Source organism: Manis javanica, chromosome 4 (genome assembly GCF_040802235.1).
Source record: "Manis javanica isolate MJ-LG chromosome 4, MJ_LKY, whole genome shotgun sequence".
NCBI lineage: Eukaryota > Metazoa > Chordata > Mammalia > Pholidota > Manidae > Manis > Manis javanica.
The window spans coordinates 15,273,110-15,299,947 of NC_133159.1; the positions used below are offsets into that span (position 1 = coordinate 15,273,110).

Genomic DNA, 26,838 nt, shown 5'->3' on the forward strand with positions numbered 1-26,838 from the left:
GAGGATTGTGTAAAAGAATGTCATATGTATTAGCAAGTGGCTATCCCAATGGATTTATGAAGTAATGATTTTGCAAGAAATTAAAGAGTTATAAATCCTCCTTTGTTACATAAGTGAAGTATTATAACAGATATAATACTAGTAAATTTTCTTCTACTATACATCAGATCCTGGGGAAAAGACACTGAACTTTAAAATGTTACCAAAAGAAACAGGTATGTTTTAGGCCTTGTTTCTATAATGGAAATAAAAAGTTCATCCAAATACACACATACAAGCACATGCATATATTCATACACACTTCCCCACTCCCCCAATAGGAAAAAGTATTAGAAACCATCAAAAGACAGACAGACAGACATAAAAATTGCAAAATAATAAATACTGGAAATAATTAATTTCTTTTTATAAAACATGGCAAAAAATAGGCATCTTTTAAATTTTGAGAAAAAATAGACCAAGTTTGAATGATGAATTCGCAGCCTCATTTTTTCTTATTCCATACTCTATGACCATCTAAATAACTTATAATGACCATGTAATGCTACTTTATAATTAAGACAGCTCATCAAGAAAATCTTTAATGATTTGGCATGTGAGTCAGTAAATGGCACTTAAACTTATTTAAGAGCAGTGTAACGACATTGTGCAATTATATAGAATTCTTATTTCAGATCTTGTAAAATGTGAAAAAATGCTATTTTGCAAGAAAAAAATGTATTAGTCTTCTTCTCTGTACTTAAAATAGTTAAGAACAGGTATCTATTAGATATAGAGTCAATTTCTAACTGGGAGAAGAAGTATAAAGAAATTTGTTCCATGACTGACAAACTGTAATTCAGAGAACACAGAAACAGTGAGGTAGAGGTCTGGGGCACATCGTCAGAAGGGATATTTCTCAAGAGAATCCACAAAAACAGTTGCATTAAATATTTATGATAATTATTTTCTTTCAGCAGAATAAAGCTCTATTCAACTAATTTGTAAGCATCTAATGGTTCCTGAATTGTTTACTCAGAAAAGCAGACTGAAGCAAGCAAACACCTTATTGGCCTGTCAGAGGTGAGGCTTTCATAGGAACTTGTTAAAAGAAGAATTTAGTTGGCAAAACTGCCTGTTAATGAATGCATTTTTAAAGTGCTAGAAAATAATGTATGTATGTAATGGTTGATGATACATTCTTAATAACAACCCCAAATATATAACCGAAATATGCTGATACCTGAAACACATTCTTTTAAGAGCTGAGAAAAACCTAAGAAAAAGACAGTTTGATGATCAGACAATGACAAGCAATATTTACTAAACTACTCAAAAAATTTTAGGATGAGAAGGGACTAGGATTTCTGAAAAAAAGTCTGTATGCAAGTGACCAAATACCTTTCTATTATACTTTTAAACCATACAGTTGAGAAAAAAGTGATTGGCTCAAAATGAGTCAAAGCAGCTCTCAAGTATGAAGAATAACATTCTAAAGCAGGTATGAGCCAACTATGGCCAAATCTGGCTCATCACCTGTTTTTTGTATATTTGCAAGGTAAGGATGGTTTTTACATTTGTAACGGTTGAAAACAACTTCAAAGAAGAATATGATTATTACACGAAATCCAAATTTCAATGTCCATCAGTAAAGTTTTACTGGAATATAGCTGCACTCATTTGTTTACAAATTGTCTATGGCTGCTTTGGGGCTATTGTAGCAAAGGTGAGAAAGGAGACAGGCTCAGATAGCCACAAAGCCTAAACTGTTTACTATCTGAACTGTCACAGGAAAGAAAGGTTTTGCCAATCCCTGACCAAAAGAAGAAGGTGAATATTTGAAGGCACAGTAGTGGTGGCCTATCCATTTTAATATTAATAATGCTTAGAAAGCCTGCAAAGGAACATGAAATATAACAGAAGAAAACAAATAAAAACCAGCTCAATCTAAAGAGAAACCAATTTATGAAGCTCTTAGAGTCATACCAGGGATGTACGCAATTCCCCTACCTCTGGAAGGTATTTTATTCTCTGCAGGAGCAACATTTTCTTGATCAGCTGCAAAAGGAGTACAGCAACTATCTGCACTTCTGTAACTTACTGCCCGTTCTGACGCCCTGATAACCACAATGAAATCACACCCAAGAAACATTTTAGTGGTTGCTAAGGTTGCTCTGTGACATCAACAGAGCATCATGTAAGAGCAGTGACAGACAGGACAGGGAGAAGTAACAGAGGATACTGTGAGCTGCTTGAAGAGGGTAAGAATTACAATTAGAAAAGCCTTATGAAATAAATGCATTTCAAATTATTTTGAAATAACTTCTACATTTCAATACTATCTATCATCTTAAACAGTCAATAAAAAGTTATTTTAATAAAGTAAATATGAGTTCAAAAAGATAAAAGGCAACATACAGATTGTTTTTATTGCTCTTTATTTATAAACTTCAGTATATAACATGAGGGATATTAAAATTACAGACTATAAAATTGTTAGAGCACTCCCAAGGACTAACTCTGCCCTTGTTTTTTCCTCCCATTATCTCCTGGACTTGGTGAGCTGTAACCTACAGCAAAATCTGGTATGGTTTAGTTCAATTAGGCAAACCATATGTGAAAAGTTATGTTACTAGGATGCAGTTAAATTATGACAGATTCAAAATGAATTTCCCTAAAATGTATGTGATGATTTCTACCACCATTGCTAATGGGAATTTGAAAAAACTATCTTCATTTTTCTTTACCAGATTAGTCTTTCCATCTGGCTAATATAAGGAAAAATTAAATTCAGGGGACTGAGAAGTTAACTAAAAATTAGACAGTAACTTATGTTTGCCCTTCAAGAAGAGGTAATTTTGAAAGAAAGACAAGAACTCAACAAAACTGAACATGCTACTAAAAGTCTTTTTAAAATTCTGCAAATGGACATTAAAAAATTCAGACTTTGAGCTTGATAATATCAAGTTCTGCTTGGAGAACTTGGAGAACAGTTATCTCAAAAAAGACACCCATGCTTGCCTTAAAAAATGCACCACTGCTCTGAAGATAAGTTAAAGAGATTTACTGCTGCCCCTTACCTCCAATTCTGCCTCTAATACCTCTTCAGTGATTCGGGTCCGATCTTTTGGTTTCTTCCACATCTTTGGTGCAGTTATAGCTGTCTGAGCTGAAACACAAGATTAGGCTCATTACTTCCCACTGTAAAGTCATGTTTGGTAACATCAGGTCTAAAGGATACCTGTATTCAAATTTAGCAGAATAAAAGAGGGCTTCACCCATACTGAGGAGAAGATGGATGATCAAGTGAACAACTGTGTAGTTGTGGCCAGAGACTGCAATGGCAAATGTCTCAGGCACAGATCGTTAGCATCGGTTTGCATGGCCTTCCAGCCAGTGGCCTGCGTTCCTCCTGTTTTATGGTCAGGACATACCTAAGCACCTGACTCAGGATGCGGTGAGTATCTATACAAGAAATTGGTCTACTAGCCAATTCTAGACTTGCATCTGCCTCTATTATTATTTCAACTATGTGATCTGAAGCAAGTCACACACTTCTCAGTCCCCTGCATTTTCAACTATAAAGTGTAAGAGTGAGATTAAATGATATCTAAGGGTCCTTTTAAGGTACAAAAAATAAATTTCAGACTCCATTTCTTAGAGCTTTCTAGACAACAAAAGGACACTTTTCCTTTTCCTAAGTAAAGATTTCATTATATAGGCAGCACTAACATTTAGTTCTCATTTCAGATCTGTACTGTTGGCCTAGTCTTTCGTACTGCTGGGGTGAAAATCCAGAAAGAAAACAGATCTTTATTGAATTATTCTATTGTATCAGAGGTTCTAGATGGAAAATTAAGCTTACAAAGGATTTTAAAAAATTTATTTGGCTTATTCCACAAAATCATTCAACACTTGAATGTACAATTTCAAGGCAATTTAAAGACTACATAGCAAATAGATTAAAAGGATCCTACAGAAAGCAACATAAGTCTACACATAGAAGTGAGGTATTACAGGCAGATGGAGAGGGGTGAAAGTCAAAGAAGACCACTTAATAGAGACATTATCAAAAGTGAGTAAATACAAAGCAGAAGGGTACCATCTAATCTGATTGCCTATAGAAATACAAGATCTTTCATTTAGACTAAACCAATCTCTCTGGGACAACCTCAGATCTTTTTTGGAATTACAATAGAATATGAACACATGCTATTTTTGAGAATAAGAAAAAGGAGATATTTAACACTTTTCTTCTCAAAATTATTGCACCATCAAAAAAATATTAGTAAACTCCTTTGGTATGCATGCCTCAAATCAATTTTTCTTCATCCTTCTCCTCAGAGACCATAATGAACAGGAAAATATTGTTACACCAGCTGCTCTTCCTTTATGGACTACTAAAGGTGAACCATTTTCTCAAAGTAACTCAGATTATAGTAACCATGAAGTTTAGTATATAATAAACTGATTGTGAGTTTATTACTAAACTGTGGGTTTAAATTTACTATTGTTCTTGGTCTTATACTGAATATATGAATGTATGTATAGAAGTATGTAGTGGTCTGTTCATTTTTCATGGATTTTTTTCATTTTATATAAAGTCTGTTTTATGGACATCTCTCCAAAATGCTTGTCGTTAATTCTGCTTCCATGGCAGAATCCATTTTAAGAGTTACAGTTTGGGGAAGCTATACATTTCATTCTAAATTTTATTTCATATATGTATGAATTCAGCTCTAAATTCCATTCATGGAAAAGCAGAACACCACTTTCTGGAGGATTCTTAGGGATCAAATATAAACCCAGAAATTGTTTCCTCTAAATAACAAAACCAAAGATGTAGATAAGCTTCTTTGCAAGAATATACCAAAAGTACACAACCCCAAAATGTTTAACAGAATATTTCTTCATGGTTAATGCAATATACTTAATAAGCTTTTTAAAAAATAGCTACTTATGCAGCAGGAATTATTATTTGCTCCATTCAAGTGGCTATTTCAAGTTTGGATTTAAAGCAGTAATTCACAAAAAAAGGTGAGAGAAAGCCACATCTCTCTTTTTTTTATTAAGGTATCATTGACATACATTCTTACTAAGGTTTCACATGGAAAACAATATAGTTACTACATTTACCCGTATTATCGAGTCCCCCCTCATACCCCATTGCAGTCACTGCCCATCAGTGTAGTAAGATGCCACAGAGTCACTATTTGTCTTCTCTGTGCTACACTGTCTTCATATGATCCCATCCACACCATGTGTACTCATCATAATACCCCTCAATCCTCTTCTCCCTCCCTCCCTTCCCACCCGCCCTCTCCCAACCCTCCCCTTAGGTAATCACTAGTACCTTCTTGGAGTCTGTGAGTCTGCTGCTGTTTTGTTCCTTTAGTTTTGCTTCATTGTTATACTCACAAATGAGGGAAATCATTTGGTATTTGTCTTTTGCTGCCTGACTTATTTCACTGAGCATAATACCCTCTAGCTCCATCCATGTTGTTGCAAATGGTAGGATTTGTTTCTTATGGCTGAATAGTATTCCATTGTGTATATGTACCACATCTTCTTTATCCATTCATCTACTGATGGACACTTAGGTTGCCTCCATATCTTAAACCACATCTCTTTAGGACATACTCAGTCCTTTAAAAAACTGAACAGATACACACATACACTGTGTCTAGTGAGACTGTGATAAACATCCCCTCTCCCACCACTATTGACAGAGAGGTACAGTAAATTTCAGGTGTTGGGGAGAAGAGATAAGGAATGAAAGAAGGAGGGACACAGAGAAAATGACTCCCTGACTTAATGGGCAATTAACACTGAAATTAGTAAGAATAAAGGAATTAAATTTAAGACACTGTCTCAGATTTGTTTTCCTTTTTCATCTATTCCCAATGTCTATACCTGAGATTAGGCCCTTTTTACTGCACTAATGTAACTATGAGGTTTAAAGCACCACAGGACAAGTGACAGTCTCTGTATGAGATTTGTAATCATCTGATCTTAGAGATGCCCAAAGCAGTCTCCTTATCTCCATAAGAACTCAAGTCTTAGAGGCATATTTTATTTCTACTACTTTAAAATATCAAATAAGTAAATGCAAACAAAAATATAAAACTATGATTTCAAGAATTTTGCAAATTTTTACATTACTGGCAGAATAATCATGTTTTTCTTCATAGCTCTTTTTATGAAGTGACTAATGTGTAAATTCAGAAAAATACTGGTACACAGACAAGTTTAATCATTTTAATCACTGGGTGTTAGGATGATTCTCTGTCTCTCTGACAGAGGATTTAGAACTTATGCAGAGGATTCCATAATGTTAGAAGAAGTTCCCATTTTCAACTCTCATCTCACGAATGGAATACAGACTCCAGAAAATTGTGCCGCATCAAAACTGTTACAACTGGGAATGATTCGATTTTTTATTGGTATCATTAATCTACAATTACATGAGGAACATTATGTTTACTAGACTCCCCCCATCACCAAGTCCCCACCACATACCCCATTGCAGTAACTGTCCATCAGCATAGTACGATGCTGTAGAATCACTACTTGTCTTCTCTGTGTTGTACAGTCCTTCCTGTGCCCCCCATAATACATGCTAATCATGGTGCCCCTCTCTTCTCCCCCTCCCCTTATCCCTCCCTTCCCACCCATCCTTCCCAGTCCCTTTTCCTTTAGTAACTGTTAGTCCATTCTTGGGTTCTGTGAGTCTGCTGCTGTTTTACTCCTTCAGTTTTTTTTTCTTTGTTCTTATACTCCACATATGAGTGAAATCATTTGGTACTTGTATTTCTCTGCCTGGCTTATTTCACTGAGCATAATACCCTTTAGCTCCATCCATGTTGTTGCAAATGGTAAGATTTGTTTTCTTCTTATGGCTGAATAATATTCCATTGTGTATATGTACCACATCTTCCTTATCCATTCATCTTCTGATGGACACTCAGGTTACTTCCATTTCTTGGCTATAGTAAATAGTGCTGCGACAAACATAGGGGTGCATATGTCTTTCTTAAACTGGGTTTCTGCATTCTAAGGGTAAATTCCTAGGAGTGGAATTCCTGGGTCAAATGGTATTTCTATTTTTAGTTTATTGAGGAACCTCCATACTGCTTTCCACATGGTTGAACGAGCTTACGTTGCCACCAGCAGTGTAGGAGGGTTCCACTTTCTCCACATCCTTGCCAGCATTTGTTGTTCTGAGTCTTTTCGATACTGGCCATCCTAACTGCTCTGAGGTGATATCTCATTGTGGTTTTTATTTGCATTTCCCTGATAATTAGTGATGTGGAGTATCTTTTCATGTACCTGTTGGCCATCTGAATTTTTTCTTTGGAGAATTGTCTGTTCATATCCTTTGCCCATTTTTTAATTGGGTTATTTGCTTTTTGGGTGTTGAGGCATGTGAATTATTTATATATTTTGGATGTCAACCCTTTATCGGATCTGTCATATATTCTCCCATACTATAGGATGCCTTTTTGTTCTGTTCATGGTGTCCTTTGCTGTACAGAAGCTTTTAAGTTTGATGTAGTCCCATGTGTTCATTTCTGCTTTTGTTTCCCTGGCTCAAGGAGATGCATTCAGAAAAAAGTTGCTCATGTTTATAGTCAGGAGATTTTTGTCTATGTTGTCTTCTAAGGGTTTTATGCTTTCATGACTTACATTCAGCTTTTGATCCATTTCAGTTTACTTTTGTGTATAGGGATAGACAATAATCCAGTTTCATTCTCTTGCATGTAACTGTTTAGTTATGCCAAAACTAGTTAGTGAAGAGGCTGTCTTTTCCCCACTGAATGTCCATAGCTCCTTTACCATGTATTAACTGACCATATATATACCTGGGTTTATATCTGGGCTCTCTAGTCTGTTCCACTTGTCTATGGATCTGTTCTTGTGTCAGTACCAAATTGTCTTGATTATTGTGGCTTTGTAGTAGAGCCTGAAGTCGGGGAATATAATTCCCCCAGCTTTATTCTTCCTTCTCAGGATTGCTTTGGCTATTCAGGGTCTTCTGTGGTTCCACATGAATTTTAGAATTATTTTCTCTAGTCCATTGAAGAAAGCTGTTGGTATTTTGATAGGGATTGCACTGAATCTGAAGATTGCTTTAGGAAGGATGGTAATTTTGATAATATTAATTCTTCTTATCCATGAGCACAGGATGTGTTTCTATTTATTGGTCTCTTCTTTAATTCCTCTCATGAGTGTCTTGTAGTTTTCAGAGTATAGGTCTTTTACTTCCTTGGTTGGGTTTATTCCTAGGTATTTTATTCTTTTTGATGCAATTGTGAATGGAATTGTTTTCCTGATTTCTCTCTCTGTTAGTTCATCATTAGTATATAGAAGTGCAACAATTTCTGTGTATTAATTTTGTATCCTGCAACATCGCTGAATTCAGATATTAGATCTAGTAGTTTTAGAGTGGATTCTTTAGAGTTTTTTTATGTACAATGTCACGTCATTTGCAAACAAGACAGTTTAACTTCTTCTTTACCAATCTGGATGCCTTTTATTTCTTTGTGTTGTCTGATTGCCAGCGCTAGGACCTACAGAACTATGTTGAATACAAGTGGAGAGAGTGGGCATCCTTGTCTTGTTCCCAATCTTAGGTGAAATGCTTTCAGCTTCTCACTGTTCAGTATGATGTTGGCTGTGGGTTTGTCATATATGGCCTTTATTATGTTGAGGTACTTGCCCTCTATACCTATTTTGTTGAGAGTTTTTATCATGAATGGGTGCTGAATTTTGTCAAATGCTTTTTCAGCATCTATGGAGATGACCATGTGTTTTTTGTCCTTTTTGTTGATGTGGTGGATGATAGTGATGAATTTTCGAATGTTGTACCATCTTTGCATCCCTGGGATGAATCCCACTTGATTATGGTGTATGATCCTCTTGATGTATTTTTGAATTTGGTTTGCTAATATTTTGGTAAATATTTTTGCATCTATGTTCATCAGGGATATTGGTCTGTAATTTTCTCTTTTTTTGTGGTGTTCCTGCTTGGTTTTGGTATTAGGGTGATGCTGGCTTTATTGAATGAGTTTGGAAGTATTCCTTCCTCTTCTACTTTTTGGAAAACTTTGAGGAGGAAGGGTATTAGATTTTCACTAAATGTTTGACAAAATTCAGCAGTGAAGCCACCTGGTCCAGGCGTTTTGTTCTTAGGTAGTTTTTTGATTACCAATTCAATTTCATTGCTGGTAATTGGTCTGTCCTGATTTTCTGTTTCTCTCTGGGTCAGCCTCGGAAGATTGTATTTTTCTGGAAAGTTGTCCATTTCTTCTAGGTTATCCAGTTTGTTAGCATATAATTTTTCATAGTGTTCTCTAATAATTCTTTGTATTTCTGTGGTGTCCATAGTGCTTTTTCCTTTCTTATTTCTGATTCTGTTTATATGTGTAGATTCTCTTTCTTTCTTGATAAGTCTGGCTAGGGGTTTATCTATTTTGTTTATTTTCTTGAAGAACCAGCTCCTGCTTTCATTGATTCTTTCTATTGTTTTATTCTTCTCCATTTTATTTATTTCTGCTCTAATCTTTAATATTTTCCTCCTCCTACTGACTTTGAGTCTCATTTGTTCTTCTTTTTCTTGTTTCGTTAATTGAGAGTTTACACTGTTCATATGGGATTGTTCTGTTTTCCTGGGGTAGGCTTGTATTGCAATATACTCCCCTCTTAGCACCACCTTCGCTGGGTCCCACAGATTTTGTGTTGTTGAATTATTGTTGTCATTTGTTGCCATATATTGCTGGATCTCTGTTTTTATTTGGTCATTGATCCATTGCTTATTTAGGACCACGTTGTTAAGCTTCCATGTGTTTGTAGGCTTTTCCTTTTTCTTTGCGTAATTTATTTCTAGTTTCATTCCCTGTGGTCTGAGAGGTTGGTTGGTACAATTAAAATTTTTAACTTACTGAGGCTCTTTTTGTGGCCTACTATATGATTTATTCTTGAAAATGTTCCATGTGCATGTGAGAAGAATGTGTATCCTGCTGCTTTTGGGTGTAGAGTTTCGTAGATGACTTTTAGGTCCATCTGTTATATTGTGTTGTTCAATGACTCTATGTCCTTACTTATTTTCTGTCTGGTTGATCTGTCCTTTGGAGTGCAATGAAGTCTCCCAGAATGAATGCATTGCATTCTATTTCCTCCTTTAATTATGTTAGTATTTGTTTCACATATGTAGGTGCTCCTGTGTTGTGTGCATAGATATTTACAATGGTTATATCCTCTTGTTAGACTGACCCCTTTATCATTCTGTAATGTCCTTCTTTATCTCCTGTTACTTTCTTTGTTTTGAAGTCTATTTTGTCTGATACAAGTACTGCAACACCTGCTTTTTTCTCCCTATTAATTGCATGATATATCTTTTTCCACCCCTTAATTTATAGTCTCTGTATGTCTCTGGGTTTGAAGTGAGTCTCTGGTAGGAAGCATATAGTTGGGTCTTATTTTTTTTATCCATTCAGTGACTCTGTATCTTTTGATTGGTGCATTCAGACCATTTACATTTTGGGTGATTATCGATAGGTATGTACTTACTGCCATTGCAGGCTTTAGATTCGTGGTGACCAAAGGTTCAAGGGTAACTTCCTTACTATGTAAGTCTAACTTAACTCACTTAGTATGTTACTATAAACACAATCTAAAGGATCTATTTTCTCCCCTTTTTTCCCTCCTCCATTCTTTATATATTATGTATCATATTCTGTACTCTTTGTCTATCCATTTTTATTATCTCTGGTGACAGCTATTTAACCTTAGGAACACTTCCATCTATAGCAGTCCCTCCAAAATACACTGTAGAGATGGTTTGTGGGAGGTAAATTCTCTCAGCTTTTGCTCATCTGGAAATTGTTTAAACCCTCCTTCAAATTTAAATGATAATCTTGCCAGATAAAGTATTCTTGGTTTGAGGCCCTTCTGCTACATTGCATTAAATACATTATGCCACTCCCTTCTGGCCTGTAAGGTTTCTGCTGAGAAGTCTGATGATAGCCTGATGGGTTTTCCTTTGTATGTGATCTTGTTTCTCTCTCTGGCTGCTTTTAAAAGTCTGTCCTTATCCTTGATCTTTGCCATTTTAATTATTATATGTCTTGGTGTTGTCCTCCTTTGGTCCCTTGTGTTGGGAGATCTGTGCACTTACATGGCCTGAGAGACTATCTCCTTCCCCATATTGGGGAAGTTTTCAGCAATTACTTCCTCAAAGACATTTTCTATCCCTTTTTCTCTCTCTTCTTCTTCTAGTACCCCTATAATACAAATATTGTTCCATTTGGATTGGTCACACAGATCTCTCAGTGTTCTTTCATTCCTAGAGATCCTTTTATCTCTCTGTGCCTCAGCTTTGTTGTATTCCTCTCCCCTAGTTTCTATTTCATTTATCATCTCCTCCACCATATCTAATCTGCTTTTAATACCCTCCATTGTGCTTTTCAATGATTGGATCTACATCCTAAATTCAGTGCTGAGTTCTTGAATATTTTTCTGTAGCTCCATGAGCATGTTTATGATTTTTATTTTGAAATTTCTTTCAGGAAGATATATTAATTAAGTTTCACTTGGTCCTTTCTCTGGTGTTGAGCTTTTGCTTTGAACTGGGTCCTTTAATGTTTCGTATTTGTATGTGACACCCTCTAGTGCCCAGAAACTCTATTCTCTGGAGCTGCTCAGTCTCTGGAGTGATGTCCGGGGTCGCAGGGAGGTGGTGTGTTGGTGCCTGGGGGGAGGAAAGAGCTGTTTCCTGCTTCCTGGCTACTATGCTTGTCTCCACTGCCAGAATCAGTGGGCCAAACACACAGGTGTAAGCCTCTATGCTTTGTGTTTATAGCTGTCATAGGCGGAGCTTCCCTCTGGCTGGCCTGACACTAGGGCAGGGGCTGCTGGTTTGTGATCCAGGCACAGGGTAGCCAGGAGGAAGACACAGTGGGGGTCCTTGGAGTTGCGTAGCCAGCAAGGGGGATGGAGTACCTTTAGATCATTTAAGTTCCCAATCGGCTGGGCAGAGTGTACCTGGACAGTTTTGTCTACCTGTCCTTTCTCCTGAGCAGTAAGCTCTGTGCAATCCTTGCCCCTTTAGCAGCCCTCTCACTGTAAGGAAGTCTCTCAGACTGCCTTCCCAGATCAGCTGGATATGAATTCCTGTTTTCCACAAGCAGCTAGAATCTCTGTCTCTCTAGGTATTCCATCTGTCTTTGCTTTCCAACCCCACTAATCACCAGAGCACCATGCAATGTAGGTTCATGCTCCCAGAACAGATCACCATGGCTAAGTGTTCAGCAGTCCCAGGCCTCCACTCCCTCCCCGCTGTGTTTCTCTTCCTCCTGCCAGTGAGCTGGGGTGGAGGAAGGGCTTGGGTCCTGCCAGGTCACAGCTTTGGTATATTACCCTGTTCTGTGAGGTCTGCTCTGTTCTCCAGGTGTAGGCAATCTGGTGCAGCCTTCTTTCCTGTTGCGCTTTCAGGATTAGTTGTATTAATTATATTTTCATATTATATGTGGTTTTAGGAGGAGGTCTCTGTCTCACCTCTCATGCTGCCATCTTTAATCCAATCGTCTGGAAGCATTTTATTTAGTTTCCAAATATTTGCAGGATTTCCTAGAGATATTTTCCTAACAAATTTCTAATTTAATTGCTTTAAGATCAGAGGATGTATCTACTTTGACTTGAATCCTTTGAACTTAATTTAAGGCTTGTTTTGGAAACCGCAATTGAGTCTATCTTGGTAAATTTTCCATTTGTATTTGTATATCTGCTGTTTGAGTGTTTAGTGAGTGTCAATTAGGTCAAGTTGATTGATTGTGCTGCTCAAGTGTTCTACAGCCTAATTTTCTGTCTACTGGTACTATTAACTATGTTTTTCTAATTAATTACATGTTTTTTGAACATGTGAAACGCAGTTATAATTGTACTTAATAACTATTTTTTAATGTTTTGTCTAATTCTCATACCTGTATCAGTTACAAAGCAGTTTTGATCGATTTTCTCAGGTTATAACATCTTTTTTTAGTGGCTTCACTGGTCTATTCTACTAAACATTTGAGAAATAAACAATATCAATTCTACACAAACTTTTCTAGAATACTGAAGAAGAGGGACTACTTAACAATTTATTCTATGAGGTAAGCATTATCCAGATACCCAAACATGAAAATTACCTGAAAACTACAGACCAAAATCCCTCATAAACTTAGATACAGAAAACCTAAATAAAATTTTAGCAAATCAAATCTAACAATATATAAAAAAAATATTTTATAACCAAGTTTTATTCTAGGAAAGCAAAGATGGTTTAATATTCAAATATCAAGTAATATCAAGCAAGTAATAAATAAACAAAAAAAGGAAACCATGACTATCTCAAGAAATGCCAAGAAAACCATTTGATAAAAGTATGTATCCCTGAATGAAATAATGAATCTCTCAGCAAATCAGGGACAAAAAAGAACTTCCCCAACCAGACAATTAAAAAACCTACAGCTAACATACTTAATAGTTAAAGACTGAATGCTTTCTCCCTGAGATCAGGAACAAGACAAGGATGTTTACTTTCTCAACTTCCATTCAACATTGTATTAAAGGTTCTAGCTAGTGTGTAGTAAGTCAAGAAAAAAATAAAAAATGCATCCAGTTAGGAATGAAGTGAAACTATCTCTGTTTAGAAACGACATGCGTGTTTACATACAAAATTCAAAGGAATCACTATAAAAAACTAAAAGCTTAAAAAACTAGTAAGTGAATTTTAGCAAGGTTGCAGAAGACCAAAAAGCCTCTTTATTTCCATGTATTAGTAATGAAAAATAAGAAATTGAAATAAAAAGTACCCTCACAATAGCATCAAAAAAATAAATTTGACAAAATTACAGAAGACTTGTACATTACAAATCAAAACACTGCTGAAAGACGATTTAAATAAGTGTCAAAATATACCATATTCATGAGTCAGAAGACTCAGTCATAAGATGTCAATTCTATCTAAAGATTCAACACAAACTCAATCAAATTCCAATAGGCTTTTCTGTAGAAAAAAAATTGTAAAAAAAGAACTGCCTCTAAAATTAACATAAAAAAGCAAATAATGTATAATGGCCAAAACAATTCTGAAAAAGAATAAAACTGGCAGACTTTAATATCTTATTTCAAGAGTTATTATAAGCCTCAGTGATCATGATAGTGCCAAGAAAGAAAACTACATCAATGGAAAAAAACAGAATCCAAGATAGGTGCAACGTATTTTTGGAAAAGGTACCAAGGAAATTCACCAGGAAAAGGACAGCCTGAAATTCTCATGTATCACTAGAGGGATTGTAAAATGACATAAATACTTGGAAATTTGCAGTTTCTTAAAAAATTAAATATATACTTATATATACCCCAGCCACTTCATTCAAGAGAAATAACAGCACAGGTCCATACAAAGACTTGTACAATGAATGTTCACAACTTCATTTGTAATAACCCCAAATTGGAAACAATCAAATGTCCAACAATAGGTAAACAAATTGTGGTACATCCATAGTGTATCAGCAATTTTAAAAAATGAGCTAGTAACATATGCAACAATATGGATAAACCTGCTGAGGAAGGAAGCCAGAAAAAAGAGTTCATGTTTCCTAATTTCATTTATAGAACATTTAAAAAAATGTAAACTAACCCATTGTGACAGAAAGCAGATCAGTGATTGCCTGGGAACTGGAGTGAGGGTAGTACACTGTGGAGGCATGAGGAAACATTTTAGGGTGATAAGTATGTTCATTACCTTGATGGAGGTAATGGTTTCCTGAGTATACATAGATGTCAAAACTAATAAAATAATTTAAATATGCATATGTTAACTTTATGTAATTATACCTCAATAAAGATATTAAAATGGTCCGGGTAATTTCTAAAGTAGCTAAAAAATAAGGATATTCATATGTTTATTATGAAACTCCTAGAAAATGATAGTTTCTAAATACTTTAAAATAGCATGTATTCTTCTATTTAAGAAAAGAAATATTTAATAATGGGATTCTAAGGGCTTATTCTTCCTAACTTTCGCTGCTTTTTATCTTTTCTTCTTTCTTAAAATGACAAAGGTATCAATAGAAACAAACATAAAGTTAACATCCATCCCTCCAACAAGTGAATTCTCATTGGCTGAGGTGTTAACAATCTTTGACATATAATCTGCCATACTTTTATAGCTCATACAAATAATCATAATCAAATATATAGGTCTATTCTAAGTATAAAAGTGGGGTTATACTACACAAATAATTTTGAAAAATGCTTTACTGTTCTTTCATTTATTATGAAAATCTCTCCAGGTTATCATACAAATCAATTTAATTCATGTATCAGCTACACAATATTCCATAGTATACGTACCATTATCATGAAAGACATTTTTTGCTGTTTTTCTTGTCACAAAAAAACACTTTTAAACCCTTGCATACTGGTACTTTTATTTCTAAAACCAGATAAAAAAGCACACATACACACAGATATATTTTTATAGATATTGTCAGATTTAGTTCCAAAAGGTAAAAGCAGTTAACATTCCTATCATAAATACATGAGTGATGGATTTCCTCCATTCTCAGAAGTACTTGATATTGCATTTGCCAAATTATTACTTAAAAAATTATTTCCAAACTCACTAGTGAACATTTCCTATTTTTATTGGCTATTTGCTCTTTTTGTTAATTTCTCATATTTATCCTTTACCCACTCTTCTATTGGATTTTTTTTCCTTTTTAACCTGCAGTTGGCAACAGATAGGGTAACCTTTTCACATCACTGTCTTTTGATTTTCTCTCTTAATTAATTTGAAATTAACAAGGAAAAGTCTTTCATAAAGTCTCTTTTGATAAGTCTCCCCTACTTATCAATGTGCCACTTTAAAACCTACAGATTTTAAAATGGATTCTCTTGCATAAGAATGAAATCACTACTGGCCTTACAATCTTTAAGACCATGTGTTTCTCTACTTTCTGAGATACCAAAGCTAGAAATTTAGCATCTACCTTCTGGTCAACAGCTGGACCACTTCCTGTCCTACTAGTGCTAAGAGAATTTACCACCAACCCACATAAAGTACCTTTGCTATTCAACACAAAGATAGGGATACAAGTTAAGAATGCATTATTAGAGTTTGAGATCTTTGAAGATAAAGACTGTATCTTTATGGTCTCCTTTATAATCTATACAGCATCTAATACAGTATCTGACCCATATCAGATGTTCTATGAAAATCTGTTATGAATAAATGCCCTGAAATCAAAATTAAGTCCAAGATTAATATCTCTCCACAACAACAATAAACGCTGGTTCAGCCTCTTTGTGTTAGGTAGATACTATGATATTATTTCCATTTCAGAGATGATAAAATTGAAATACAGACAGGTCAACTAATTTGCCCCAATCTCAGAAAAAGTAAGGGGTGAAGCTAGCATGAAAATACAGATGTAACTCCAAAGTCCTTGTTTTTCCAACACAATTCCCTGACTCTCAACTCTTATCTTGTTCCTGTACTTTCTCATTTGAATTCTCATGAGAATTCAACTTTATTTTCATTTTGGTTGTCTTCTGTGTTTGTAGCAGGAGAGGATGTAGAGTTAAACAAGGGAGGGTAATGTGAAGAATGATGCTGTTTGCTACCCCAATGCCATATGTCACATCATTAGGAAAATAAAATGGCAAAGTAACCCCAAATAGAAGGTTTGTTTCAAAAAGCTCAGCAGAGGGCAGTCCATTAGGCAATTCTGTCAGCAGTGAGAGCAATCATGACTCCAATGAGATTATTAGCATATTTTCTAGGCTTCTGTATTATATTTTTCTGCACATTCTGGAAGGCATTAGGCATTTTTTGCATTTTAATAAATGTTTTCTGTGCTACTTTTACCACAAAATAGACTGCAATTTAAGGTAAATCTAGTATATGAAGAAACATCATCACTACAGAATACGTAATTTAATCAGAAAACAGACTGCAACACAAGTAGTTATCTTCCTGTCTGCTCAATGCTTTTCATCTCTAAATACGATATTACAACTCATTGCCATGAATATATAAAACTGGATAGGAAAAAAAACCCGTATCTGATCACCAGTGAGTACACATTGCCAGTACTTGCAAAGTACAAAGGAGTCTACTGAAACTTAATATGGGGGAACCACTATGAGTAGTACAACACAGCCTAACAGATGTGAACATTTAAGAGAAATTTACACATCTGTCCCTCTCTAAGCTCACAGAGAAAGTCATCTCTGTATCCCAGAGGTCAGAAGAGAGTCTATTAGAAAGTAAATAAAAATTAACATCACCTGAATGAATGAATCTATTACTCTATTAATTGATTGATACCTACTAATCAAATAATTCTAGATTTTCTACCAAAAAGTTAGGTATTGATATATCAAATTCTCTCTTTGTCACATCATAAAGACCAATCCTTAGCCAGCCATATTCTTGGTTATCTATGACAGGTATCAATATGAATATTCTTCCACGTATCCCAAAATATGAATCAGAATGTGTGATCGGAAAGTATTTTAAGTTATAAATCACCTAAAAACAGGCTCAAATTTTCAAGAAGATCTAGAATCTCTTACCAAAATCTGAAGAAGACATTCTCAAAATGGTGGTATGAGTAGGGCAAAGGAAATCTCCTCCCAAAACTATATATATTTTGAAAATACAGCAAATACAACTATTCCTAACAGAGTGACCAGAAGACACAGTACAACAGCCAGGTTACATCTACATCTGTGAGAATTCAACATCTCACAAAAACAGTAAGATACAAAGCCGGGACCCGGCAGGACCCTAGCACTGCTCCCACCCCAGCTCACCGGCGAGAGGAAAAGAATCAGAGTGGGGAGGGAGTGGAAATAACCAGCTCTAGAAATGTGCACAGGAGCAGAGACACATATTGTATGGCGTACTGGATATTAGAGGAATGGAAAAGCAAAATCTGAGACTAAGACTGTGAACAGGTTCCCACAGCTGGATGCCCTGGGACAAAAGTGCTTTAAAACTCTTAAAGGGACCAGGGTTTAACAGGTGGACAAGATCGTCCTGGCACACTCAGCCCAGCAGACTGGGAACTATACGGAACTTCAGTTGCCCTAATCCCGTGGGTGGCTACACAACTCTGAAGCCCCTCAACCGGCTGACCCGCAATTGCTGCAGAGAAGCCGTGGAGCAGCTCCGCCCACAACAACCACACAGGAGCTTTTACCAGTGAGTGGCTAACCAGTCCAGACCCAGAGGTTGACCCTGCCTGCAGTTGACAGCACAGAGAGGGGAGAAGAGAAAGCAAGAAGGGGTTTTATTGTCACAGTGAACACGTGCTGCTAGCCTGCAACACCTGCCAGGGCCTTAGGCCATCCCAACGGTCACCCCACCCATGGCAGCTCAGGGGTTTAACCAAGAGGATGACCCTGCACAAGGCTGAATGGCACAGGCAGAGGAAATCAGCACAGAGTCCAGGAAGCATGTTCTCGTGGCAAACATACCCTGATCACCTGCAACCACTGCCAGTGCCCTCGGCCATCCCGAGGGCCACTCCACCCATGGCAGCTCAGGGTATCAATCCAGAGGCTGCTCCCTCTGTGCGGTTGCTCAGCACAGGCAGCAGAGGATGGCGCAGAGTCCAGAACACAAGAAGGGGCGCCGTTCACATGGGAGAACAGACACTGTTCACCTGAGAACCCCACAGTGCCCTAGGCCATTCTGAGACCTGCCCTGCACAAGGTAGCCCAGGGGATTAACCAAGAGACTGCTCGCTGTATGCAGTTGACTAACATAGGCAGCAGAGATGGGCAAGGTGACCAGCAAGCAGGAAGGAACACTGTTCTCCCAGCCGACACAGGCGCCACTCGCCAGCAATCACTTCCATCGCCATAAAAAGGCAGAAGAAACTTGTTCAGTCCAAAATCCCTCAAACACCAGACACAGGGCCTGGTGAGACCAAAATCACCAATTTTCCTGAAAAAGAATTCAAAATACAAGCCATAAGCATGCTGGTGGAGCTACAGAGAAATATTAAAGAGCTAAGGGATAACTTCTGGAGGGACATAACACAAATGAAACAAACAATGGAAGGATTTAAGAGCAGACTGGATGAGGTGGAAAAGACCGTTAATGGAATAGAAATCAGAGAATAGAAATACAGGGAAGGCAAAGCAGAGTGTGACAAAAGGATTTCTATGAATGAAAGAATATTAAGAGAACAGTGTGACCAATCAAAGTGGAACAATATTCACATTATAGGGGTACTAGAAGAAAAAGAGAGAGAAAAAGGGAAAGAAAGTGTCTTTGAAGAATACTTGCTGAAAATTTCCCAAGTGGGGGAAGGAAAAAGTCTCAGACCATGGAAGGCCACAAATCTACCAACACAGGGGACCCAAGGAGGACAACAACAAGTCATAAAATTATTAAAATGGCAAAGATCAAAGACAAGGACAGAGTATTAAAAGTAGCCAGAAAGAGAAAAAAATCACCTACAAAGGAAAACCCATCAGGCTATCATCAGACTTCTAAGCAGAAACCTTACAGGCCAGAAGAGAATGGGAATGACATATTCAATGCAATGAAATGAAAGGGCCTCGAACCAGGAATACTGTATCCAGTAAGATTACCATTTAAATTTGAAGGAGGGATTAAAAATTTCCAGATGAGCAAAACTTGAGGGAATTTGCCTCCCACAAACCATCTCTACAGTGTATTTTAAAGGGACTGCTCTAGATGGAAGTGTTCCTAAGGCTAAATTGGTGTCACCAGAGAAAATAAAACCACAGCAAAGAAAGCAGACCATCCAAATACTATCTAAATGCAAAATAAAATGAGCTATCCACAAAATCATTCAAGGGAAACACAAAAGAGTACAGAATAAAACACCTAACATATAAAGAGTGGAGGAGGAAGAAAAAGAAGGGAGAGAAATAAAGACTCATCAGACTGTTTGTAATAGTGTAATAAGTGAGTTAAGTTAGATGGGTAGATAGTAAAGAAGGTACCCTTGAATCTTTGGTATCCATGAATCCAAAGCCTGCAATGACAATAAGTCAATATCTATCGATAATCACCCTAAATGTAAATAGTCTGAATGCACCAATCAAAAGACACAGAGTAATAGAATGGATAAAACAGCAAGACCCATCTATATGCTGCTTACAAGACTCTCACCTCAAACCCAAAGACATACATAGACTGAAAGTGAAGGGATGGAAAAAGATATTTTGTGCAAACAACAGGGAGAACAAGCAAGTGCTGCAGTACTTGTATCATAGACAAAATAGACTTCAAAACAAAGAAAGTATCAAGAGATAAAGGACACTATATAATGATAAAGGGGTCAGTCCAACAAGACAATATAACCAATATAAATATCTATGCACCCAACACAGGAGCACCTACATATGTGAAACAAATACTAACAGAATTAAAGGAGGAAATAGAATGCAACACATTCATTTTAGGAGACTTCAACACCTCACTCACTCTAAGAGACAGATCAGCCAGACAGAAAATAAGTAAGGACACAGAGGCACTGACAACACATTAGAACAGATGGACCTGACAGACGTCTACAAAACTCTACACCAAAAAGCAGCAGGATACATATTCTTTTCAAGTGCACATGGAACATTTTCCAGAAATAGACCACATACTAGGACACAAAAAGAACCTTAGTAAATTCAAAAAGATTGAAATTCTGCCAACCAACTTCTCAGATAACAAAGGTATAAAACTAGAAATGAATTGTACAAAGAAAACAAAAAGGCTCATAAACACATGGAGGCTTAACAACATGCTCCTAAATAATTAATGGATCAATGACCAAATTAAAACAGAGATCAAGCAATATATGGACACAAACGAAAACAACAGCACAATGCCCCAACTTCTGTGGGACGCAGCAAGGGCAGTTCTACAAGGAAACTGTATAGCAATCCAGGCCTATTTAGAAAAGGAACCCAAATGAATAGTCTAAAGTCACAATTACTGAAACTGGGAAAAGAACAATAAATGAGGCCCAAAGTCACCAGAATGAGAGAAATAAGAAGGATCAGAGAAGAAATAAATAAAATTGAGAAGACTAAAACAATAGAAAAAATCCATGAAACCAAGAGCTGGTTCTTTGAGAAAATAAACAAAATAGATAAACCCCAATCCAGACTTATTAAGAGAAAAAGAGAATCTACACACATAAACAGAATCAGAATTGAGAATCTGAAATGAGAAAGGAAAAGTCATGACAGACACCAGAGAAATACAGAGAATTATTAGAGAAGACTATGAAAATCTATATGCTAACAAACTGGATAACCTAGAAGAAATAGACAACTTTCTAGGAAAATAAAACCTTCCAAGACTGACCAAGGAAGAAAGAGAAAATCTAAACAGACCAATCACCAGCAACAAAATTGAACTGGTAATCAAAAAACTACCTAAGAAAAAAATCCCCAGACCAGAAGTATACACTGCTGAATTTTATCAGACATTTAGAGAAGACATAAAACCCATTCTTATTAAAATTTTCCAAAAAATAGAAGAGGAGAGAATACTTCCAAACTCATTCTAAGACATCAGCATCACTCTAATACCAAAACCAGGCAGACACCACAAAAAAAGGAAAACTATAGACCAATATCCCTGATGAACATAGATGCAAATACTCAACAAAATAATAACAAATCAAATTCAAAAATACATCAAGAGGATCATACACCATGATCAAGTGGGATTCATCCCACGGATGCAAGGATGGTACAACATTCAAAAATCCATCAACATCATCCACCACATCAACAAAAAGAAGGAAAAAAGCCACATGATCATCCCCACAGATGCTGAAAAAGCAATTGACAAAATTCAACATCCATTCATGATAAAAACTCTCAACAAAATGGGTATAGAGGGTATGTACCTCAACATAATAAAAGCCATATATGACAAACCGACAGCCAACATCATACTTAACAGCGAGAAGCTGAAAGCTTCTTCCCTAAGATCCAGAAGAAGACATGGATGCCCACTCTTCTTGCTTTTATTCAACATAGTACTGGAGGTCCTAGCCATGGTAATCAGACAAAACAAAGAAATACAAGGCATCCAGATTAGTAAGGAAGAAGCCAAATTGTCACTGTTTGCAGATGACGTGATATTGTACATAAAAAACCCTAAAGACTCCACTCCAAAACTTCTAGAACTAATATCTGAATTCAGTAAAGTTGTAAGATACAAAATTAATACACAGAAATCTGTTGCTTTCCAATACACTAATGATGAACTAGCAGAAAGAGAAATCAGGAAAACAATTTCATTCACAATTACATCAAAAAGAATAAAATACCTAGGAATAAACCTAACAAGGGAAGTGAAAGACCTATACCCTGAAAACTACAAGATACTCTTGAGAGAAACTGAAGAGGACACTAACAAATGGAAATTCATCCCATGCTCTTGGGTAGGAGGAATTAATATAGTCAAAATGGCCATCCTGCCTAAAGCAATCTACAGATTCAATGCAATCCCTATCAATACACCAACACCATTCTTCAACGAACTGGAACAAATAGTTCTAAAATTTGTATGGAACCACAAAAGACCCCAAATAGCTAAAGCCATCCTGAGAAGGAAGAATAAAGCAGGGGGGATCTTGCTTCCCAACTTCAAGCTCTACTACAAAGCCATAGTAATCAAGACAATTTGGAGCTGGCACAAGAACAAACCCAGAGACCAATGGAACAGAACAGAGAGTCCAGATATTAACCCAAATATATATGGTCAATTAATATATGATAAAGGAGCCATGGATATACAATGGGGAAATGACAGCCTCTTCATCAACTGGTGTTGGCAAAACTGGACAGCTACATGTAAGAGAATGAAACTGGATTATTGTCTAACCCCATAAACAAAAGTAAACTTGAAATGGATCAAAGACCTGAATGTAAGTCATGAAACTATAAAACTTTTAAAGAAAAACATAGGCAAAAATCTCTTGGACATAAACAGGAGCGACTTCTTCATGAATATATCTCCCCGGGCAAGGGAAACAAAAGCAAAAATGAACAAGTGGGACTATATCAAGCTGAAAGCAAAGTATATCAAGTACAGCAAAGGACACCATTAACAGAACAAAAAGGCATCCTACAGTATGGGAGAATATATTCATAAATGACAAATCCCATAAGGGGTTGAAATCCAAAATATATAAAGAGCTCATGCACTTCAACAAACAAAATGCAAATAATCCAATTAAAAAATGGGCATAGGATCTGAACAGACACTTCTCCAAAGAAGAAATTTAGATGGCCAACGGACACATGAAAAGATGCTCTACATCACTAAATCATCACGGAAATGCAAATTAAAATCACAAGGATGTATCACCTCACACCAGTTAGGATGGCCAACATCTAAAAGACAAACAACAACAAATGCTGATGAGGATGTGGAGAAAGGGGAACCGTCCTATACTCCTGGTGGGAATGTAACCTAGTTCAACCATTGTGGAAAGCAATATGGAGGTTCCTCAAAAAATTCAAAATAGAAATACCATTTGACCCAGGAATTCCACTTCTAGGAATTTACCCTAAGAATGCAGCAGCCCAGTTTGGTTTATTGCAGCACTATCTACAATAGCCAAGAAATGGAAGCAACCTAAGTGTCCATCAGTAGATGAATGGATAAGGAAGATGTGGTACATATACACAATAGACTATTATTCAGCCATAAGAAGAAAACAAATCCTACCATTTGCAACAACATGGATAGAGCTAGAGGGTATTATGCTCAGTGAAACAAGCCAGATGGACAAAGACATGCATCAAACGATTTCACTCATCTGTGCGGTAAAGAACAAAGAAAAAACAGAAGGAACAAAACAGCAGCAGACTCACAGAATCGAAGAATGGACTAACAGTTACCAGAGGGAAAAGGAGTGGGGAGGATAGGTGGGAAATGAGGGACAAGGGGGAAAAATGGGCATTATGATTAGCACACATAATGTAATGGGGGGTGCACGGGGAAGGCAGTACAACACAGAGAAGACAAGTAGTGACTCTATAGCACCTTATTACGCTGATAGACAGTGACTGAAATGGGGTATGTGGTGGGGATGTGATCATGAGGGCAGTCTAGTAACCATAATGTTGCTCATGTAATTGTACATTAATGACACCAAAATGAAAAAAAAAATTTGAAAAGAAGAAAACATTAGCATCTATCTATTGCAACTACAGTGGCTCAAACATTTATTGAAGTCAATAGTACTAAGCCTTAAATTCAAACAAGTGGAATTTTTAAACACTCTCTTTTCATGAGAACAAATGGACCTGGAACAAATGGAATTTACACAAAAATTAAAGTTCTGAGGAATACTCCCATTCTTCCTACTCATATTATTTAACAATGATCATTGATGTTAATAATAAATGAAGCATTGTAGATTCTTAAAAAATATTAGGACTTATCAAAAGCAGACTGGTAGCTACATTTTGAAATCTGACAATCCATGGTTCACATATATGAGATAATTTTTATTTGACATAGACCCAAGAAACTTAACCACAAAATTTATAATAAAGCTTGTTTTTGGTTGTAATTATGGTAATAGTAATTTATACATATGGGCAAAAAGAAAATAGCAGAATGAAGAAAAATGAAACAGTCTTCTCCTTCCCATCTTGTTCCCAGGTCTCTATCCCCAGAGAAAACCATTATTAAGTATTTCTTACTCATCGTCACAGAAAATGTTGGCATATATATATATACAATCATATGCAGCCTTTTCATTTTTTCATACCATGTGTGTCATTTTGCATGTTGGCATGGTTATAAAATTAGAGTAGAACCACTTATACCATTACAGGAAAGTCATGCTTTTAGGTGTTTTAATATGACATAATAATGTGATATGTGCAAATTAGGAAGTGTCCCCTATATGAAAAGACATACTGATTTAAATATTTAAAATATCGCTAAAATTGTGTTGAATTCTATGTTCAAAAGTAATAGCTACTAATTTATGACAGCTCTGGTACTCATAGCTAATTACTGAATTAATGATAACTATTAATGATTGTTATGTTATAAAAACCCTAATAGTTTTCAGATGTTATCAAATATCTCACTGAATAGTGAATGCTATCACACGAATAATGACTTAAAAATTTTTTTTTAAACAGTGCCCTAGGTACTAAGGTGCAGCCTGGGTTACATGCATGGATTCTGGAATCAGTAGAAACTTGGAGAGAGAGGTATAAAGTAATGGATTGGGGATGACACTTGTGCTGTCCCTTGAAAGTTATTTAAGGTAAGTTCATTTAATTTTGAACCCCTGTCATCTACCTGTTTATTCAACTGTTAATTTATGTATCATATTTATATCTAATATAAATGAATATATTACCTCACAAGGGCTATTTTAAATTATTTTAAATTCTGATTGTTGAAGTTTAAGATTTATTCACAAGATATTTAGTTTAACGTGAAAGAAGATATATTGAGGTAGTTATGAGCTAATTTTGAATGCTGGCTGTGCCATTTACTGACTGTGTAACCTTTAGCAATTATTATCTCCTCTGTGCCTCTGTCCTCTCTTCCATAAAACAGGATAAGAGGGTTGTTGTGAGATTTAAAGAAGTTAACAGTGTCTGACAGATAGTAAGTACCTAATCATTAATAGCTATTAAAAATCAACAAATTTTTCCTACGAGATAGATTGGCTTATTTTAAATACACTTGATGTGATAGTCTGATACCCTTAAAAAAAAAATCCCCACAAACCAACACCAACAAAAACCTATTCACTTGCTTAAATGAGTAAATAAATATTCAATAAATGCTTTGTGGGGTAATAAAACAAATCAGCTTTACTAATCTTGAAGAAAGTGTAAGAGAGCTGGAGAGATAAATGTATACATATCATATTCATAAAACCCTACAAGTAGTCTGAATTTATATAATTATATTTAGGTGTTAGGAGTCAAAGAATTATCAGAATAGAAAATTTTGTGAAGATAGTCATACACTGAACAAATCAAATTTGAGGTTTTTAAATATTGTCTACGTTGAGAAAATACCACCAAGTCAACACTGTGAACATTAAACACCTACCAAACAGGTGTGGAGAATGGCAAAAGAGAGTAAACCTAGGGGGAGATGATGACTAACAGCGGGCCTTAAAGGCTAACCTCAGAGTCTGGACCTTATGCCTTTGAAATACCAACTCTTATCTCTGTAACAGACAGATACATCCTGAAACAAAGTTTTACTTTGGAAGACTCTTCTGGGAAATGCAATAACATGGATAGAGCTACAGGGTATTATGCTCAGTGAAATAAGCCAGGCGGAGAAGACAAGTGCCAAATGATTTCAGTCATCTGTGGAATAAAAGAACAAAGAAAAAACTGAAGGAACAAAACAGTGCAGACTCACAGAACCCAAGAATGGACTAACAGTTACCAAAGGGAAAGGGAGTGGGGAGGATGGGTGGGAAAGGAGGGATAAGGCGGGGAAAGGGGCATTACAATTAGCACACATAATGTACAGGGAGTGGGGGGGCATGGGGAAGGAAGTATAGCACAGAGAAGACAAGTAGTGATTCTATAGCATGTTACTATGCTGATGGACAGTGAGTGTAATAGAGTATGTGGGTGGGTGGGGGGACTTGACAATGGGGGGAGTCTAGTAACCATAATGTTGCTCATGTAATTGTACATTAATGATACCAAAAAAAAAAGACAAGACAAAAAAAAGTTCATAAAAAATAAAAGGCAATAGCCTATTAATCATTTGAAAAATGTTCAGCCTCATTTAAATAAGAGAAATCC

General features: G+C 36.2%; 1 protein-coding gene and 1 long non-coding RNA gene across 15 annotated transcripts in view; one reads left to right on the top strand and one right to left on the bottom strand.

Annotated features, from left to right (window-relative positions):
• EIF4G3 (eukaryotic translation initiation factor 4 gamma 3) overlaps positions 1 to 26,838 on the bottom strand; it is a 377,936-nt gene that overhangs the window by 86,101 nt on the left and 264,997 nt on the right. For all 14 annotated transcript variants that reach the window (XM_073233344.1, XM_036999821.2, XM_036999830.2 and 11 more), the window contains one exon: positions 3,060 to 3,148. In XM_073233344.1, the coding sequence (XP_073089445.1) occupies positions 3,060 to 3,148 (89 nt within the window). The remainder of the gene's footprint in view (positions 1 to 3,059; positions 3,149 to 26,838) is intronic.
• On the top strand, positions 2,027 to 25,753 carry LOC140848837 (uncharacterized). Its single transcript, XR_012130044.1, has 3 exons — positions 2,027 to 2,240; positions 4,324 to 4,385; positions 25,192 to 25,753. It is a non-coding gene; the product is annotated as an uncharacterized lncRNA (long non-coding RNA).